General features: G+C 41.6%; 2 protein-coding genes across 3 annotated transcripts in view; both read left to right on the forward strand.

Annotated features, from left to right (window-relative positions):
* Window positions 1-4,207, forward strand: part of capzb (capping actin protein of muscle Z-line subunit beta) — an 11,148-nt gene extending 6,941 nt beyond the window's left edge. The window contains exons 6-10 of one of the 2 annotated variants that reach the window (XM_052539352.1): window positions 250-366; window positions 484-549; window positions 640-716; window positions 2,486-2,580; window positions 3,486-4,207. In XM_052539352.1, the coding sequence (XP_052395312.1) occupies window positions 250-366; window positions 484-549; window positions 640-716; window positions 2,486-2,579 (354 nt within the window). In that variant the 3' untranslated portion in view covers window position 2,580; window positions 3,486-4,207. The remainder of the gene's footprint in view (window positions 1-249; window positions 367-483; window positions 550-639; window positions 717-2,485; window positions 2,581-3,485) is intronic. The other variant, XM_052539351.1, reaches the window with a different exon arrangement.
* A 2,032-nt stretch (window positions 4,208-6,239) lies between these two features.
* celsr2 (cadherin, EGF LAG seven-pass G-type receptor 2) overlaps window positions 6,240-21,944 on the forward strand; it is a 38,066-nt gene continuing 22,361 nt past the window's right edge. Inside the window, exons 1-2 of the mRNA XM_052539548.1 lie at window positions 6,240-9,878; window positions 19,424-20,113. Coding sequence (XP_052395508.1) covers window positions 6,368-9,878; window positions 19,424-20,113 — 4,201 coding nt within the window. The 5' untranslated portion in view covers window positions 6,240-6,367. The remainder of the gene's footprint in view (window positions 9,879-19,423; window positions 20,114-21,944) is intronic.

Genomic DNA, 21,944 nt, shown 5'->3' on the forward strand with positions numbered 1-21,944 from the left:
AGAATAAAATAAATTGGCTCGTAAAATTAGTTTCACCCTGTGGGTGACTATATTATTATGATATATTATTATTCTAAATATAATTTATTTATTAGAATTAATAAAATAATGAGTTTTATGGAACAAAGGTTTAGCTGTGTGTTGTATTCAGAGTCTCAGGGTGTAGTGGTGTGTTTTCTCTGAGAGTCTCAGGGTGTTTTGAGTCCCGTGGTGTGAATAAAGCGTGTGTTGTGTGTGTGTGTGTTCCAGGAGAAGTCGAGCGGCCGCACGGCTCATTATAAACTCACGTCTACAGTCATGCTGTGGCTCCAGACCACCAAAACCGGCTCTGGCACCATGAACCTGGGCGGCAGTCTCACCCGACAGGTACCGCTCCCCCCGCTCCTCTTATAGTGCTCAGGGAGTCATGTGACCGCCTCGGGTTACCCTCCGTGTGTGCGCGTGTGTGTGTGTGTGTGTGTGTGTGTGTGTGTGTGTGTGCAGATGGAGAAAGACGAGACGGTCGGTGAATCCTCTCCTCACATCGCTAACATCGGACGCCTGGTGGAGGTGACTCTCTCTCTCACACACACATGCTAGTTTAGCTCACACGTGTCATCACACACACTCAATCTCTGTGTGTGTGTGTGTGTGTGTCAGGACATGGAGAACAAGATCCGCTCCACTCTCAACGAGATCTACTTTGGAAAGACCAAGGACATTGTCAACGGCCTGAGGTGCGTCTCACGACTCCAAACACGAGTCAAGTACAAATATAAACAAAATTAATGAAATAAAGATTGATTCTCTATATAAGAAAATGATAGAAGATATTTAGTCTTGTTTCCTGGGGGAATTTAAATTATATTAAAATATGCCAGTGTGGTCATAAAAATAATCTTAATGCAAATGAAAAAAAAGATTATTGTGAGTGTCTATTACTAAGAGCAAATCTCCTGTAGCTCCGCCCTCCATCCACACATCAGGTTGAATACGACACACGTGAATAACAGCTTCAATGGTGTAGACAGTAATGTTTTGTGCACTGAAACTAGCTTGTAACAAGATTGATTGGGTTCGAGTCCAGCTTTTGCCGAGCTCGTTCTTTTCCCATCACGTCACATTAGAAATTATTTTCAATAAAATTAACAAAATGTTCTAAAAGTGGAAGTAAAGTGCCCAACGAGTGTTTCATAACGATGCAACTATTTATAATTGTAATAAATATAATAATGTACAATATTATTGCATCCTGTTAATGTATAACAATACTGAGGAGCACATGTATCTGCCAGTATAAAGTATAACTAGCATCTAATTATTATTTACACTTAGCCTGTAGCAAAGAACTGCTGCTTTTACAAAAGATTGCACTCAAAATATTATTTATATTATTATTTTATAGATATTTTTTGTCCATGAGATACCATTAAATGATTAGCTATGAGTTCATTAATCTAACGTTCTGTCAGTTTTCACCTGTGATATTATAACACTGAGAAGAATTATATTGTTATTGAGTCTGAAGAATGCAGACGGGTTTTTGGCGGGAGCTGTTGCCATGGTGAATCTGGCGAACTCAGAGTCAGTCAATGTAGAGTTGATTAAACTCATTTCAGCTGTTCTGTAACCGAAAACTCAGAGTTTCCAATCTCAGGGTAAATCAACTCAGACTTCAAGTTTAAACTCAGAGTTGGTTGAACCTCCTTAGTGAAACGGGCCCAGACTCGAGGTTTGAATCCATGTCGTTACTTATTTACTGATTCAGTTCAGATCTGATTCAATTCAATTCAGTTTCAGTTCTGATCTGATTCAATTCAAATCTGATTCAGTTCAATTCGGTTTCAGTTCTGATCTGATTCAATTCAAATCGGATTCAGTTCAATTCGGTTTCAGTTCTGATCTGATTCAATTCATATCTGATTCAGTTCAATTCGGTTTCAGTTCTGATCTGATTCAATTCAGATCTGAGTTCTTGGTTCTCAAAACAAATAAACAGAGCTCCTACAGTTACACTTGAGATTTGAATCAGTGTCGTTACACATTTACTGATTCATGCCTTATTTACATTATTTATATTATTATTATTATTATTATATTACATATATTTATTTTCTATATTTAAAGTGCACCTCAAATACTTGTTATGATTGCAAAATTTGTAAACAACAAGATGAGCGTAATATAAATGAGCTATTCAGTGAACTGATTCATCTTCTGAGTGTGTGAGTCATCTTTAATGAATCGGGAATCAGAACATTTACATTTTTACCCAGCTTCCATGTTTCTCATTTGAATATCCAATACGGTTTTGTTTTTTAGGAGTTACTTATGTTAGCAAACATACTTCTTGATATTTGAGTGTATTTGTTTCATTGGTTCTTTGGTTCCATGCTGATTCGCTTCGTTCCTGGTTCTGCTTCTGTTCTCCTCACTCGTCTGTTTCTGTTCTCCTCACTCTCTGTCTGTGTCTCTGTGTCTGTGGTTTGTTGTCGTGCGGCTCCAGATCGATCGAGTCTCTTCCTGATAATCAAAAGTACCGTCAGCTGCAGAGGGAGCTGTCTCAGGTTCTGACCCAGCGTCAGATCTACATCGATTAGGGTCAGCTGTCTGTGTGCAGTGACCTCCTCAAACACACTAACTGCATGCAGGTGCATTCTGGGAACAGCTCATCAATATTAACGAGTGTCCGTAAAGCTCTCGTGTGGTTTAAACTGTTGTTTAATGACAGGTCGACTCGTTTTTATTGCAGTTTATCTCTCAGGGTTCATTAAAAACACTTTATGGACACTGAGCCCATAAAAGGTGTTATATAGTATAATATAATAGTGTTTGTTATAGTTTTTATATTATAATGTGTTGTAGATGGTTACGAGATGCATATTTTGTCTTTTTGAATGAGCAGCTGAAATAGTAACGCATATGCATTTCAAAATAAGAGTCCTGTTGTATTTCAGGCTCGTTTATGATTTAAATCCCTCATTATAAATGTAATCGTTTTTTTTTTTTGGTTGTTGTTGGTATTTTGGTTACCATATTCCTCTTATCTGTTTGAATGAGTAGCTGAAATGGTAGTATATACCTTTCAAAATAAAAGTCCCTAAGAACCTCAGGCTGGTTTAGAATTAAAAGTCCTTCTCTTTATCCAGGTTGTTATTGGTATTTTGGTCACACAATAAACAGTATGACATTTTAACATTACATTTCTTTGAACTCATCGTATCAGCTAAATCGACGGACCTCTACTTTGTGTGTACTGATGATAATACTAAGTCTATGCTAATACCCGTGTCTTGAGTGTTTTGCGCTGTCTTGCAGTTGTACGTGTGCCTGTTTAATGAAGTAAAAGCGTCTGAGATTCCAGATTTATTTTGAGATTGTATCGGTTTGTTCTGTAACAGCATGTGGTGTTGATTTTGTTTGATTCAAACCCTGTCCCCTGTACGATGACGAATGAAAGTGTGAGGTTTTGAAACCTCTCTCATCCCTTGTTTTGTGTTTTTCAGGAGCGTTCAGACGCTGGCGGATAAATCGAAGCAGGAGGCTCTGAAGAACGACCTGATGCACGCTCTTAGCCAACGCAGCAAACAGCAAAGCTAGAGACTCTCTCTCTCTCTCTCTCTCTCTCTCTCCGTTTGTCTGTCTCTCCACCTCACAGCTGTCTGTCTCCATCTGCGCAAAACAAATGAAAAAGGAGAAAAGGCTACGCTTATTGTTTTTGTATTTCAGCTTGCGTTTCCTTCACCCGTCCCTCTCTCTCTCTCTGTAATCATGTAGTATTAAGACAGCGTCTGATTGGCTCTCGGTGACATCATCACCGTGGTTGGGCGGAGCTTTAGCCCCGCCTCCAGAAGAACAAGTTTTCTCGTAGTCACGTACGTGCGTCAGGAATAAACGAGGAGCGGGTGATTTATATAAATATATATAAAATGCACATGTGTATGTATTATGAGCATTATATTGCTGTTAATATGAAACTTTCTGCTTGAGTCCACGCAGACGAGTGTGTGTTTTGCGCGAGTGTGTTTAACGTGTGTTTGTGTCATTATGCATCAAACATATTCCTCTCTTTGTCCATCTGGGAGCGTCAGACAGTTTCGTTGTTTTCTTCGGGGTGGACTATTTGTCAAGTTCATTTTTTTTCCCTCTAGTCTTTTTTTTTTTTTTTTTTGTAAAGCTTAGTTTGTTAATTTAGGGCCTCCAGCAACAATAAAAAGAGGAAAAACTGTGTGCGTGTGCTTTGTGTTTGTTTAAAAAGCTTTCGGGTCATTGAACTGCTCTTTTCCACTTTATCTGCTTCTCTGGTGTCACGATCAATCTCTTTTTCTCACATAATCAGTTACACGTTAATCAATATTTCATTAACGTTTATTTATTGCTTAGAAGCCATGTCATTGTCACAAATTATACACTTTTCACTCTCCTGATTTAATCTTAATCAAATGACTAATCATGCATGTCTTTTTGTGGTTGTTGAGGGGAGATTTAAAGATTCATTCATCTAGACATCATGTACAGTGAGACATATCTTTACAGTCTTTATATACAGGGAAGATTGATCATGACAATATGATGTAAGAGGGCTAGCTTGTTCATGGTTAAGAAGTTATCTTAAAGTTATATAATATGTTGGCATAAAGCATGATTTATTGAAAGTAACTTGTGGTGTACCACAGGGTTCAGTGTTAGGCCCTTAATGGTTTTCACTGTATATAAATTATATCTGTAATGTCTAATATTAAAAGTTGCATTTGTTGCTGACACAAATTTAGATTCTGTAAAACATTTGAAAAAGGCTTCTAAATTAACATTTTAAAGAAATTGTATGATGGTTATTGATTTTAGTAAAACAAAGTGTATAATATTTCATAATCGAGGAACTATTAATCATGAATATGTAAGTAAAATGTTGGGTGTAATTGATCAATTATGTTGGAAATAACATTAATACTGTTAAAATCAACTACATAAAACTTCAAATATATTGAATTAGATTGAATTAAATATTTTGTATCGTTCTGTTATATGGTGATTATAGTGTGGGAGTATAAGGAAACTTACCATAACGAAAAAAAACAGAAATCCCTACTTATTGTATCAATTTAATTATAACAAGCCAACCAATAAATCGTTGTAATAATGTCTGTGGTTTAGGTTCATTCATTGACTCTCTGATTCAGTGCTCCTTGTTATTATTTCTTTTGACGACTTTGGCTATTTCTATCCTCATTGAAAAAGCGTGCGAGTTGCTGGGCAGATTACAACATTTGACAAAATGTGTGAAAAATACGAAACGTGCAGCCATACATCTTGTCCAGTAGTGTTAGTCAGTAATTAAAAGCAAGGGTGTAGTAGGTTTGTGGCTGATATTAGTAGGAACATAGCGTCTCTAAACTCTTTAAGAGCTTTGGTTAGCAAAGGTTTACTTTAAAGGTTCAGTAGATCAAGCTCATTAAAATACTTAAGATCGACAGGTTTCAGTGCTGTGTAACTATAAAAGCAGTCGACATGTAAATGTTATTATGAAGCACAGAAAACCCCCGATTCTGAACTGAAAGACAGACGCGTGCACTGACTCTCTCCGGCCAGCAGGGGGCACCACAACAACACAACAAACACTTCTGGAGTTTAATCATGTAGAAACTACTATTTTGTTTACATAGCTATGAAGAACAAACAACTCAATGAATAGCACACACGAGGAACAGTTTAGTGTAATTATTATCACGGAGACTGTTTGACGTTACATCTGCAAGACGTGTGTTTGCTCATCTGCGATACATCTCCATGACGTCTGCTATCAGATGTCAAACAGACGTTTAGAAGATGTCTTTAAGATGTTTAAAACTGATATCATAGAGACGTCTATCAGATGTTGTACAAAGCAGATGTTTAACAGACGCACCTGTGCTATCTGGGTAATATAAGTATTGTAATTGTAATTCTATTAACAATAGCACACATCCAGCAAACACGGACCATCCTCTTCCTGCTGGGGAACACAATAAGAATGTTCTCTCCAGGATAACCCAAAACTAACCAAAAAACTAAATGTTTCTCCAGCGCTTTTTCAAACATGAGAGGGTTTAATGCATCTCTCCTCTCTGTAATGTCCAGGTGTTCTCTCCAGAGCAGATATTTCTTCTGAAAGTGTTGCACTGGACGGGGTTTGGGGCAGTTGCAGATTGCTCTTAAGATCTGCCCCCCCCCACCCCCCTCGGGTTTATGTTAATGATCCCCTCCCCGGTCGAGGCGCGTTCACTGGAGGTGTGTGTGTGTGTGTGTGTGTGTGTGTGTGTGTGGATCAGCATGGAGACTCCGCACAGCTCTGGAGGGAGAAACTGGGTTTAATTCATTCTTCGCGGAGGAGCAGCGCGCACGAGGAGCGATGAAGCGGGATCTGTTGATCTTTGTTTTCGGGTGGTTAAGACTCCCGTGGCTTGTGGACTGTTTCGTTGTTCATGTGAGTGAGGATGCGGGACCGGGCACCGTGATCTCCGGTCTGGAGGGACGCGCCGCCTGCGCGCTGGAGGAGCTCATCGTGCCGCGGTTCGCGGAGAGCTTTCTGCGCCCGGACTCGGGTGTGCTGACCCTCTCGAGCGCTTTGAACTGCGACGAGGTTCTTTTGAACCCGTTCGGTGTGTACGCGGTCGTGGAGTGCGCTGATAACGCGTCGGGTTTCAGACACCTTGTAACCAGCCAGTATGATGTGCACGTTCACGGGAAGAACTGCGCGAGGGTACGCAAACGGGAAGAAAGGCTGGATATGGAGATTATAAGTTTGATAGACACTTCTGAGTGCCTTGAGGCGGACACTGCTGTTTTCCGGGTGTTTGATGTGTTACCGGGCAACCCGACGCGCTGTAATATAACCGGGACTTCAGCGCTTTACATCTCCAACGGGCTGCTGTTTACTTCCGCTCCGCTGTGTTTCACTCGCGACTCTTTGATGGAGTTCCAACTGCGCTGCGCGGGACAAGAAAGAAGCGCACATTCTGGTCTCGCGCATGCGCACTGGCGCGTGGGCCGTGGCCCGTTCACGCAAACACACCTGAGGAAGTTACTGCAGCGGGCGGCGCGTTCAAACTCCGGTCTGCTGAGCAGGAGGAAGAGGAACGTCAACAATAACCCTCAGTTCCAGCCTCCCATGTATCAGGTGACTGTTCCAGAGAATCAACCAGCTGGGACTTTTGTTGTTGTTTTAAAAGCATTTGACCCGGATGAGGGTGAAGCTGGACGGCTGGAATACTTCTTAGAGGCTCTGTTTGATAGTCGCTCCAACAATCTCTTCACTGTGGACTCGTCAAGTGGACTCGTCTCCACCGTGGAGATACTAGACAGAGAGACGAAGGACACGCATGTGTTCAGGGTCACAGCGGTTGATCGTGGAACGCCTCGACGTACAGCCATGGCCACTCTTACCGTAACAGTCAGCGATACGAACGATCACGACCCTGTATTTGAGCAGCAGGACTATAAAGAGAGCGTGAGAGAAAATCTGGAGATTGGTTACGAGGTTCTGACTGTACGGGCCACGGATGGCGACGCTCCCGTTAACGGAAACATCCTTTATCATTTGCTGAACAACAATGGCACTAACGATGTGTTTGAGATCGATTCTCGGTCTGGTGTTATTCGCACACGAGGACTGGTCGATCGCGAAATGGTTGAATCCTATGTACTTCTAGTCGAAGCCAACGACCAAGGACGAGATCCCGGCCCTCGAAGCGCGACGGCGACCGTACATATCATCGTAGAAGACGATAACGACAACGCACCGCAGTTCAGCGAGAAACGCTACATCGTTCAGGTTCCCGAAGACTTGACGCCGAACACGGAAATCCTGCAGGTGACGGCGACAGATCAAGACCGCGGGAACAATGCCGTCGTCCATTTCAGCATCATGAGTGGCAACACGAGGGGACAGTTTTACATCGACGCCCAAACGGGAAAATTAGATTTGGTGAGCCAGCTGGACTACGAGATGAATAAAGAGTATACGCTTCGCATTCGAGCGCAAGATGGCGGACGCCCGCCGCTCTCCAACATCAGCGGCCTCGTCACAGTTCAAGTACTGGACGTTAACGACAACGCTCCGATATTTGTCAGCACTCCATTCCAAGCTACGGTTCTGGAGAACGTTCCAGTTGGATATTCCGTCATTCATATTCAAGCCATAGACGCCGATGCGGGAGATAATTCCCGTTTGGAATATCGTCTCACAGAGACCACGCCCAACTTCCCGTTCACCATCAACAACAGCACCGGCTGGATCGTCGTAGCATCTGAACTGGACAGAGAAAGCGTAGACTTCTATAGCTTCGGAGTAGAGGCTCGAGACCACGGAACGCCGGCCATGTCCTCGTCCGCGAGCATCAGCATGACTATACTAGACGTCAACGACAACAACCCTGAGTTCACGCAAAAGGCCTACTACATGCGTCTAAACGAGGACGCGTCCGTAGGAACGAGCGTCGTCACCGTGTCCGCCGTCGATCAGGATATCAACAGCGTTGTTACGTATCAGATCTCGACTGGGAATACTAGAAACCGATTTTCCATCACTAGCCAGAGCGGCGGAGGCCTGATAACCCTCGCTCTACCGCTGGACTACAAGCTGGAAAGACAGTACGTCCTCACTGTAACGGCGTCAGACGGGACACGCTTCGACACGGCTAAGGTTTACGTTAATGTAACAGACGCTAACACTCACAGGCCAGTTTTCCAGAGTTCGCATTACACGGTCAACATCAACGAGGACCGGCCTGTCGGGACGACCGTAGTGATGATTAGCGCGACAGACGAGGACACGGGAGAGAACGCTCGAATCACGTACTTCATGGACGACAGCATCCCGCAGTTTAACATCGATTCGGATAGCGGCGCTGTAACCACGCAGATGGAGCTCGATTACGAAGATCAAGTTTCCTACACGCTCGCCATCACAGCTCGGGACAACGGCATCCCGCAGAAATCCGACACCACGTACTTGGAGATCCTGGTGAATGACGTTAACGACAACTCGCCCGTGTTCCTTCGCGACCGCTACATGGGATCAGTCATGGAGGACATTCCCACCTTCACCAGCGTCCTGCAGGTGTCCGCGACCGACCGAGACTCGGGCCTCAACGGACGCATCTTCTACACCTTCCAAGGCGGTGAAGACGGAGACGGAGACTTCATCATCGAGTCCACGTCGGGGATCGTACGAACCCTGCGACGTCTTGACCGAGAAAACACGCCCGTTTATAACCTCCAAGCCTTCGCGGTGGATAAAGGTGTCCCGCCGCTCAAGACGCCAGTTGATATCCAGGTGACCGTTTTAGACGTAAACGACAACCCGCCTGTGTTCGAGAAAGATGAGTTTGATATCTTCGTGGAGGAGAACAGTCCCATCGGGCTCGTGGTGGCCCACATATCTGCCTCAGACCCAGACGAAGGCAGCAATGCACAAATCATGTACCAGATCGTGGAAGGCAACATCCCTGAGGTCTTTCAGCTGGACATCTTCTCCGGCGAGCTCACCGCTCTGACCGACCTCGACTACGAGATGCGTTCGGAGTATATCATCGTAGTTCAAGCCACGTCTGCGCCTCTGGTCAGCAGAGCCACGGTCCACATCAAACTCATCGACAAGAACGACAACGTCCCCATCCTCAAGAACTTCCAGATTATATTTAACAACTATGTAACCGATAAGACCAGCAGCTTCCCGTCGGGTGTGATCGGCCGGATCCCGGCCCACGACCCGGACATCTCCGATCAGCTCCACTACAGCTTCCAGGCCGGGAACGAGCTGAATCTGGTGCTTCTGAACCAGAGCACAGGAGAGATCCGACTCAGCCGAGCCCTGGACAACAACAGACCGCTGGAGGCGTCCATGAAGATCTCCGTCTCGGGTGAGAACATGCTCCAGATCTTTCAGTGTGCTTGTTTAGCAGTTTTGTAGGACTGAGTGCTTGCGTGACATCTGTGCATTTGTAGGTCGGCGGTGATGTATAATACATGACCTTTGCTCCGAGATGCAGTGGCTCGGTATTAATAATGAGTGAGTGAATGCACTGCGGGACACGGATGAGGGTTTAGCAGATCTGTCTCCATTTCCTTCAGGTTATTTGACATTGAAGCAGATCCAGTGTAGTGCACATTAACCGCTAGTCATGAATGTACAGCGGTCGCTCTTCACGTGATTGCGTGACTGTGGCCTGATGGAGAAACAACTCGGCTGAATTCATCATTTTTGTTCATTCTGACAGAAAAGATGCATTTCAGGCCAATTACTGTGAGACAAAACTCAAGGAATAGGTCTGGTTTCCAGAGTTTTAATGGTGCTGACAGAAATACTCACTCAGCCACTGATGTTTAATCATGTTCAGATCTAGGTTTACTCTGTGTTTACAGGGTTCAATAGAAACGATGCTTTGTACTTCATTTGTTCTGCCTACTTTTACATGCTAAAACAAAAAAATATATATATAGGGTTAGGATGTTAAATATATATACATATAACAATGTATGATGTTGAGATTTAATTGTAAAAAACAAAAAGTGTATAATTTTTAATAATAGGCAGAAATCTCTGGAAATTAGACAGTGTATATATATATATATATATATAAATCAGAACAATACTTGTTGATCTATCAACAATTTTTATCCCATGCTAACTGAACAAAACCTCACTTAGATTTGCTAACATGTTTGAATCTGCAGAATTGTTGATGTTTATGTTCAGTATGTGACACAAAGACCAAATGTTGAAGTTTGAGGGCCATAAAAACATGTAAAATATCAAAATCTTGCGCAGTGTATCCACTGGCCCTCTGAGGCCCCGGGCATCGGGACACACTTATTGTTGAGCCCTGCTTTACATGCAGTTCAGCGCTTCAGCTGCTCTTTGTGTCTGTGAGGGTCAAAGGTCAGATGGCCAGCGTAGATCATCTTAGCATAGCTGTGAGAGCGGTTAGCAGCCGATAGCCCAGCGCCATGACTTGTTTTCCTAGCGTTGAGCCCCGAGAGCATCTTTAATGAAAGAGGAAGAGCCCCTAGTGACACATGAGTGTGTGTGTGTGTGTGTGTGTGTGTGTGTGTGATTATAGATCGATTCATACGTGTGTAACAGCTGCTGCTGTGTCTCAGCCAATCAGAGAGCAGCACTCATCACTCACATCACACCTGCTGAGAGAGAGAGATAAAAATACTGCTGAGGAGGAGTGTGTCACACTAGAGGTGTGTGTGTGTGTGTGTGTGTGTGTGTGTGTCAGATGGGACTCGTTTCCTGTTTGATGATTAATATCTTTGTTTCAGTCTGATTAACATTATAATCTCTTCTGTTGATGGGAAGGTTTGGATTGTTCTGATTAATGCACTCAGGTCTTTTATTAAGAGATGCGCTACTTTGCAATTATTATAATAGGGTCTAGTAAGATAACTAGCTGATTGATATACATTTTAAATGTTTTTTTTTGGTAATATTTGGTAAAAATTCACTCAGTAAATAAACAGAAACTTTTTATAAAAAATTTAAATGCAATGTAAAACTACAGTAAACAAATGCATAAATTAATGATTGTTTTTAATCATTTACAGCACCTTGTTTTTATAAAAAAAAAAAAATTGATAAACAAACATGATGTAAATCTAAAAGATGTTTAAATGTGTGCAAATTAGAGACACAAAAGTTTCTCAGGGCAAGTGTTGTTTTAATACTGTTCTAGTGTATAAAGTATATTTAGGTTTTTGTCACTTTATGTTTTGTGCATTTATAACTATTTAAAATAATTTTTTTTGTTTTTGCATCTGTTGGACTGGTGTGCAGTGTTTCAGGCAGCGGTTGTTCAGATGTATATTGTGTAGATCAGTGTTTGTGGTTCAGATGAACATGTTTCCAGCATCTGTTTGACAGATTATGAGATGCTGATGTGTCTTTTCCCTGCTGCTGTAAATCCTCAGGGTAAATAACAGTAAAGCCTTCGCTGATCAAACGCTGGGACTGGATTTGTGCTCATGAGCGTTACACTGATCTCACCAGCTCACAAATACAGATGATTTTAGATATTCAGTGTTCATTTTATCCTCTGTTCTCTCAGTTTAATGTTCAGATTCACCATGAGATCAGTCAGCTTCCCCAAACTTTCTTATTAGTATTCAAAGTGACAGAGTATCATGCGAGGTGAACACTGCGTCACCGTTCTGTGTTTCTGTTGAAGTAAACACTAGAAAGAGTAGATCATAGATCAGCTGTCAGTTCCCTGAAGATCTGTGAAGGCTGTGGGTTCCTAGAATAGCGTGGATTTCGCTATTCTCTTAGAGCGATTATTAGAACAGAATGGTTAAATATCGTTATAGTTATCGGTATAGTTTACGTTATAGTTGTGTGGATTTCGATTTTCTCATAGAGCGATTATTATAACTGTATGGTTAAATATCGTTATAGTTATCGGTATAGTTTACGTTATAGTTGTGTGGATTTCGATTTTCTCATAGAGCGATTATTATAACTGTATGGTTAAATATCGTTATAGTTATCGGTATAGTTTACGTTATAGTTGTGTGGATTTCGATTTTCTCATAGAGCGATTATTATAACTGTATGGTTAAATATCGTTATAGTTATCGGTATAGTTTACGTTATAGTTGTGTGGATTTCGATTTTCTCATAGAGCGATTATTATAACTGTATGGTTAAATATCGTTATAGTTATCGGTATAGTTTACGCTATATTTGTGGTGTGGTTTTTTAATATTCTCATAGAGCGATTATTAGAACTGTATGGTTAAATATCGTTATAGTTATCGGTATAGTTTACTCTATAGTTGTGTTGTGGATTTCCCTGTTCTCTTAGAGCGATTATTAGGACTTCATCATGAAAGTATTCTCTTAGTGTTCATGTGATTATTAAAACTGTTATGGTTATTAGTTATCTTCACTGTAGTTGTTATAGTTATCTATTTATTTTAGTTATCATTATTGTAAGTTATCATTATCATTATAGTTGTTTTAATTATCATTGTTATTGTTATAGTTATTCTTATAGTTATTTTAATTATCATTGTAGTTATTGTTAGTTATCATCATGATTATAATTATTTTAGTTATAGTTGTTATTGTTCTGGTTATTGTTAAAGTTAGTTATTTTAGTTGTCAGTATTATATTGTTACTATTATAATTATTTTGTTTATAATTACATCATTATAGTTATCATTACAGTTATCGTTATTGTAATAGTTATTTTACTTGTTGTAGTGATCACTATAGTTATGATTATAGTTAATGTTTGTTTTTATAGTTGTCGTTCCTGGTGTAAAAGTAACTTTAGTCGAAGGAATGGCCTTTTTTGGCTATTAATTGAACGCTGTAGTGTTTTATCGTATCGCTGTTGCGTGGTTTTATTGTCCAGCGTGTTACAGTGTGTTTTCTGTTGGTCAGGCTGGCTTGAGTCTCTGGTCTGTGTGCTGAGTGTGTTTCTGAGGTCATCAGTCAGAACTTCACCTCCCCGTGTTCACCTTCACTCTCTCTCTCTCTCTCTCTCTCTCTCTCTCTGCTGTTGTGTGTGTGTCTCTCGCCCCTCCTCCATGTCTTTCAGTGTCTTTTCTCTTGCTTGTGAATAATGCCACTGAGAAATGCTTTTGTTAAGTGCTGAGTCGCCATGACGACCTCAACAGAGCCTGAGAAATGCCTGCTGGGTGGGGCGGGTCACAGCGCCAGTGTGTGTGGGTGTGTGTGTGTGTGTGTGACGACCCGCGGGCCTTTTAACATGCTAATGCATTGAGACTCTCAGGCCTCCTGGATGGCCTCTATAATGAAGAGTAATGTGAAGAATGTGTGTGTGTGTGTGTGTGTGTGTGTGTGTGTGAGGCCACAAATAAATACAAATGACCCAGGAAACGTCCTTTGAGTGTGCGAGAGAGTGTGTGTGAGTTTGAGTTAGTGTGTGTGTGTCGTCGTCTTGTTTCCTGTTTAAACAGACAGTCAGACTGCAGTTCTCTGGTCAGCTCTGCAAACACACACATGACACTGGATCTTGATCGTCAGACTCATGCTGGATCTGTGCTGCTTCGGGCCGTGTGTAACAGCAGGGAAATGTGTTGCGTGGGAGGTGCGAGTGTGTGTGTGTGTGCTTTGCGTCTCATGATGGCTGTGAGTGGCTCTGAGCTCTTGATTTGCTGGTGTTTGTGAGCAGACTCAGGCTGTCCTGATACTGATTGATTCAGTCCTGATGAACACATCTGTCCTGCTGCTGCAGCTGTGAGGAGAATGGATTTGTGCCGTGTGATTGGCTGATGAGGGAGGAGTAGCCCCGCCCCCCTGCTGAGTGCACTTTCTTCCACGCTGAGCTCAGGTTGAGGAAATGCTCCTTTAGTTCCCATGACAACACAAACTCACACAAACTTACTATTACATGTGCACGCACAGACACACACACACACACAAACACACACAGACACAAATTCACTATTAAACACACACACACACAAACACACTCACACAAACTCACTATTGCGTAAGCACACACACAGACACAAACTCACTATTAAACACACATATACACACACACACACACTCACTATTAAGCGCGCGTGCACACACACACACACACAAACTCACTATTACGTGCGCACACACACACACACACACACAGAGACAAACTCACTATTGAACACACACACACACAAACTCACCATTGCGCACACACAGACACAAACTCACTATTACACACACACACACTAACACAAACTCACTATTACGCACACACACACACACACACACACTAACTCACTATTATGCACACACACAAACTTACTACTACACACACAAACACACTATTTTACGCACAGACACACACACACACACTAACTCACTATTATGCGTGCACACACACAGAGACAAAGTCACTATTACACACACACACACACACACACACTCACTATTACGCGCACACACACAAACTCACTATTATGCAGACACAAACTTCTACACAAACACACTCTACATTACGCACAGACACACACACACACTAACTCACTGTTATGCACGCGAACACACACACACACACAGACACAAACTCACTATTATGCACACACATAAACTTACTACTACACACACAAACACACTCTATTAAGCACAGACACACACACACACTAACTCACTATTATGCACGCGCACACACACACACATACACAGACACAAACTCACTATTACACACACAGACACAAACTCACTATTACGCACACACACACACTAACTCACTATTATGCGTACACACACACACACACAAACTCATTATTACGCACACACTCTATATTACGAACTCACACACACACACACACACACACTCTCACACAAACTCACTATCGCTCACACACACACACACACACAAGCACTTATGAATATGCAGGTGATTTAATGGAAGTGGGCGTGTCTGAGAGCCTCTGATTGGTCTGTGGGAACTAGAGAGCTGTAATATAGTTACCATAGCAACAGGATGAGTGTGATTAGTGCAAGTTTATTACAGATGCTGATACAGTGAAAATGAGTCTGATAACACCAGTAACATCATATCTATCTCTCTATCTATCTCTCTATCTATCTGTTGTTTTTTCCTTCTATCTGTCATCTGCAACACTTTAGCAACCATTTTGAACACCCTAGTAACTGCATGGCAACCATCTAGAACACCTTAGCCACCTGTCTGTTGTGTATGTTATTGATATTGTAAATGTTGTGTGTTCATATTGTCACACATGTTCAAGGAAGACATTGCAAACAGAAAACCGTGTGCGACAGAAGAGCAGCAGACTCGTCTCTGAACACTGAAACACTGCAGACCTGCGGCTCCAGGGGCATTCTGGGAGTTTTACATGAGGCTGATGATGAGATGATGATGGGGAATATATCTGACACACACACACACACACACACACACACGCTGGCTGGGATTGGCCTCTTGACGGCTTGATTACAGTGTTCAGCTGCTGCAGTGCATTGTGGGAGCCTCCAGCGCTGGTTTCTCCTCAGGTTTCAGCCGCTCGGGGAGATTGTGCTTCTCACGTCTCTATTGAGTTTGAAAGAGTGTGAGAGTGAAACACAGACGGGTTCAGACTGATGTCATGATGTTCACGTCTGAGCTGTGATTGGCTGAGGGAAGTGGCGTCATGTTTGTATGAGGATCCATCCACATGAACTGATTTAAGCGAACCATGTCCAAATGATTCATCAAATCATGCAAATGAATGATTCGTTTGGTATATCATTCCAGTGAATCAATTAATTTACGTGAACTGTCCATATTAGCTGATTAATTCAAATGAATAATACAAACAAACCCATTCACTTAAGTGAACCAGCCAAATGAACTGATTCATTATAAGTGAACAGTCCAAAACAACAGATTCATTTAAGTGAACAGTCCAACCAGGGTTGCTTTTCCCCAAAAGTTTCATTAGCTAATAATTGTAGCAAGTTCAGTTGAACTCTATTGATAACGAGATGACAGAACTTGCGACCAGTTACTTTTTGGAAACAAACTCCTAATTCGTTTACGTGAACTGTACAAATTAACCGATTTATTTAAGTGAACCATGCAGATGAACCAATTCACTTAAATGAACCATCACAATGAACTAATTCATTATAAGTGAACACAGGGAAAGGATTCATTTAAGTGAAATGTCTAAATGATCAGCGCTGCGTTTCCCAAAAACATCCTAAATCTGAGCAGATTGGAGACCCACTGCCACCAAACTTAGCTTACGATGACTTTGGAAAACACAGCCCAGATTTGTTTAAGTGAATCATTCAAACTAACAGAATCATTTAAGTGAACAGTCCAAACGAACAGATTCATTTAAATAAACTGCAAGAATTAAAAAATTCATGTGAGTGAACCAAGATTAAATTAACCAGTTTATTTAAGTGAACCATCCTTATGAACAGAATCTTCTAAGTGAACCATCAAAATGAACGAATCAGTTTCAGTGAACTGACAAAGTAAATGAGTTTATTGAGGTGAAACGTCTGAATGAACAGATTCATTTAAGGGAAAAGCCCACAGTGAAGAGTCTGTGTGATCATGAAGATTGTAGTGTGCGTGTGTGTGTGTGTGTATGTGTGTGTGTGTATGTGCGTGTGTATGTGTGCGTGTGTGTGTGTGCGTGCGCGTGTGTGTGTGTTCATGTGTCTTGCGTGTTTGTATGTAGGTTAATGTCGTACACTCAGGTTGGCCTCATTCCTCAGTCTTTTTGTGTTTGTCTCCATCATCACGCACTTCTTCTCTTCATCTGTTGGTTTGAGCTCAGTCTTTTCAGAAAGAGTCGATCGTTCAGTGCTGATGTGATTCTTGCTCCTGACAGGCTCTTATTAGCGTGACAAACATGACAAGAGGCTGGCGTTTGAGCTTGTTTTATTAAAACCTATCAATAAACAGCTTCAAAAATCTCCAGATTGATGATGAGATGCAGTTTACGGCTCGTTTCTGAACTGCTGAACCATACACAATATCTACAGGAACCTCTGATCAGGAGAAAGTATGCTGAATAATAATTACAATACACAGTTTCATATGTTTTTATTTATTTATAATGCATCCTAAATAGTAATCATATTTAAATATACTAATTTAAATTATTTGTATTATATATATATTGGTATATTGGTTAACTAAAACGAATACCAATAATTTTTATTAACTGAAAGTTGAAATAAAGAACAATATTAGATAAAACCTTAATAACTTAGCTGCAAATTAATTATATGTTAATTCTGCCTTGGCAATTAACTAGAATTAAATATTACTGAAACTAAAACTGGCGTAAAAATAATTTAAAGCTAAATAGAAAAATTAAAATAAACAACAAATTTTATGAATCAACAAATTGTTTTATAATGTTATAAAACAAAATGTCTAAAGCTAAAATTCAAATGAGAATTGAAGCGAATTCAAAATAATAATAATTGGTATAATAATATAATAATACTGATTGTTGTTGAGTTAAGAAGTCTCAAATATATCAGCTGTAGAAGATAAACTGAAATCTTGTCATTTTTATGTGTATAATGATTATTAAATGTAAAGAGCTGCACTAGTTAACGAGGGTGTGTTCAGTGAGGACTAGTTCTTGTTATGAGAGATGGTCAGGTTTGAATATTAGCGTGTTTGTTTGTGTTGCTGTTTCTCTTGTGTGTGTGTGTGTGCGTGTGTGTGTGTGTGTGTGTGTGTGTGTGTGTGTGTGTGTGTGTGTGTGTGTTTGAGTGTATTGTGTGGTGTTTGTGCTCGCGCTGCACGGTTCCCAGCATCCCTTTCTCTGTGTTTGGACCCTCATCACATGTTTATTGGCAGGCGGCTCGGTTTATTTGCATCAGGGTGGATTGGAGGAGTATTCAGTCAATTAGCGATCACTGTTAGATTGTGCTGAAGGAGACACTGCTCGTTAGAGCCAAAACTGTGCTGGGAAGTTACTGTCAAACTACAAGATGTTCAGCATTTACATTAGTCAAACTAAACCTGAACTACTAACAACACTGAAGAACCACCACCGAGTCAGTGAATCATTTATGAACCAATTCATTTTGAACTAATGAATGGATCCATTTAAGTGAACCACCTAATTTAACCAATTTGTAAGTGAACTATTTAAAGAAACAGATTAATTTTAGTAAATAAACCAAATTAATGGATTTTTGTGGATGGTTCACTTGAATGAATTTGTTAATTTAGCTCTGTTCACTTAAATTAACCAGTTCATTTAAAAAAGGTTCACTTTAATGATTCCTTTCATTTGGATGGTTCCCTCAAATAAATGTGTTCATTTGGATGATTCACATAAATCATGGTTTTGATCGTTCACTTAAATGATTGTTCACCTAAATGGATGATTCACTCTTTAAATGAATCAGTTCAGTTGGACTTTTCACTCAGTGAATCTGTTCATTTGGACGGTTCACTTAACAGAATCGTTCATTTGGACAATTCGCTTAAATTAATCTGTTCATGTGGACCATTTACCTAAATGAATTAATTCCTGTAGATGGTTTGTTTTAAATGAATTCATACATTGGGACAGTTCCCTTTAAATAAATTAGTTTATTTGGAAAGTTCACTTAAAAGAGCACATTCATTAAACTTATTTAAGTGAATGATACAATTAAACAATTCATTTTGATAAATCATCCAAATGAGCCAATTATTTTAAGTGAATCATCTAAATGAACCGATTCACATAAGTGAACTATTCAAATGAATGAAATTAAGTGAAACACACAAAGGTGCTGATTATTTTAAGTGAACCATCACAATGAACCGATTCATTTAAGTGAACCATATATTAAAACTGAGTTAATCCTGTGAGCTTTCCCTTGGTTAGTATTGTTGCTGTATTAAGCCGCCTGTATTACTCTGCTAAAGATATGCTGAATGATTTGGTGATTCCTCTGTGTTCCTGTAGATGGCGTTCACTCGGTGTGGGCTCAGTGTCTGCTGCAGGTCACCATCATCACTGACGAGATGCTCTCCAACAGCATCACGCTGCGATTGGCCGACACGTCGCAGGAGCGCTTCCTCTCGCTCCTATTGGCTCAGTTCCTGGAGGGCGTGGCCAGCGTTCTCTCGGCGTCACGTGAGGACGTGGTGGTCTTCAACATCCAGGACGACACGGACGTCAGCGCAGGCATCCTGAACGTCAGTCTGTCGGTGGCGGTTCCGAGCGAGGGGTCGCGGGGTCACGGGGTCACCCCGGCGCGGCTGGGTCGCAGCAGCGGAGGCGAGGTGGAGTTCTTGGGCTCGGAGGAGCTGCAGGAGCGGCTGTATCTGAACCGTAGTCTGCTGGCACAGATCTCCTCGCAGGAGGTGCTCCCGTTCGACGACAACATCTGCCTGCGCGAGCCGTGCGAGAACTACATGAAGTGTGTGTCCGTGCTGAAGTTCGACAGCCTGGCTCCGTTCGTGGCGTCCGACACCATCCTGTTCCGGCCGATCCACCCGATCGCAGGCCTGCGCTGCCGCTGTCCGCTCGGCTTCACCGGAGACTACTGCGAGACGGAGGTCGATCTGTGCTACTCCAGACCCTGCGGCGCTCACGGCGTCTGCCACAGCCACGAGGGAGGCTTCACCTGCCACTGTCTGCACGACTACACAGGTGAGGGGGCGGAGCCTGGCACAGACACGCCCACATCCCATCACACACGCCCATGAAATATTCATGTTATTCTCAATGAAAGGGGGTCATAACCTCCTGCAGGTGTGTTTGGATTGCTTTATATTCCAGTCACATATTCCTCAGAAGTGACGGCCGAGCCGTTTGAAGGTTTGTGTCTGTCGAAACGCTCGGTAATCACAGAGAATAATAGATGATAAGAGATGACATGACGCTGAGATCATCAGAGACGAGGTGAGAGGTCAGATCAACAGAAATGAGATGAGATGTGATAATCAGAAATACAATGTGATTATCTGAGATGAGATGTGATAATTAAATGTAATCGAGATCAGAGATGATGTGATAATCAGATGAGATGTTATGATCAGGGATGTGAACCTCTCTCTGGTCAGAGGTCAGAGGTCAGAGGTGGTTCTGAGAGTTTAATCTTCTCTGATCTGAACACGTTCGTCTTATGAAGTTACCAGCTCCTGTGATTCGCTCTGAATCTAATATAACAGATGAAGTGTGTTCTACAGCTCTTTTAACACGGTGTGTGTCACAGCCCACATGTTATTATTACATAAGATCTGCACTCTGTGTGTGTGTGTGTGTGTGTGTGTGTGTGTGTGTGGTGCTTCACGCACAAGTGTTGTGTAGGTGTGCAGGTGTGTGGGAGCTTCAGTGTGTGTGTGTGTGTGTGTGTGTGTGTGTGTGTGTGTGTGTGTGTGTGTGTGTGTGTGTGTGTGTGTGTGTGTGTGTGTGCAGGTGTGTGGGAGCTTCAGTGTGTGTGTGTGTGTGTGTGTGTGCAGGTGTGTGGGAGCTTCAGTGTGTGTGTGTGTGTGTGTGTGTGTGTGTGTGTGGGAGCTTCAGTGTGTGTGTGTGTGTAGAGGACTGGAGTGTATTAAAAGCACTGAGCTGTCTCTCTCTCTCTCTCTCTCTCTCTCTCTCTCTCTCTCTCTCTGGTTCTGTCTGTGTTCCTGACTCCTGCTGTCCTGCCAGCTGCTCCTCCTCTGAGTGTGTGTGTGTGTGTGTGTGTGTGCTGAACACGAGTGTTATTTAACATGTTTGTGAGCAGCATGTTGGACTCATCTCATCTCTCATGAGATCTGTTCATTTTGAGGAGATGAATCATTCACACTGCTACTAAAGAGAGAGAGAGAGAGAGAGAGAGAGGTGGAGTAAGATCCATGTTAATGATTGATGTGATCTGATGTGATGATGAACTTCAGGAGATGTTCGCTCAGGTCATGGTCAGCACTGAGAAGGTGTTTTATTCTTTAAGTAGTGCTGGATTATTACAACAATGAGTGAGTGAGATAATAATCACACATCTCAATCCAGATGATCCATTGTAGTGAATCACTTGAATGAACAGTTCAAAATGATTCATTTGAATCATCGCTCAACAGTGAACACAGAACGTCCTGTGCAGCATTGTATCTTTTTACAATAAACATTTATTCAACATGAAATCAGTATTGACTAACTGACTACTAACTCAATCTTGCTCTTAATGTGAATGATTTGTTAGAGTCATATCATGCCATTCATGTTCAGATATGTTCAGGTCAGGTAGATCAGCTGATCATTATGTCTGAACTGTTAAAATGATTCATTTGAATCATTGTTCAACTATGAACCCATCTAACAAGATGAGTCAAAATGTGTTTATAATGTCTTATAAAAACTAATTTTTTCAAGTTACACCTTGAATAATAAGTTAATTAAAAGAGCTGATAGTTAGATACTGCCACTTTAAATCGCTGGCTAAATGTTCTCAGTAGTTTGTAATGTAGTAAACCAGAGATGTACTGTTGTTTGACAGGCG

Source organism: Carassius gibelio, chromosome A22 (assembly GCF_023724105.1).
Source record: "Carassius gibelio isolate Cgi1373 ecotype wild population from Czech Republic chromosome A22, carGib1.2-hapl.c, whole genome shotgun sequence".
In the NCBI taxonomy this organism is placed as follows: domain Eukaryota; kingdom Metazoa; phylum Chordata; class Actinopteri; order Cypriniformes; family Cyprinidae; genus Carassius; species Carassius gibelio.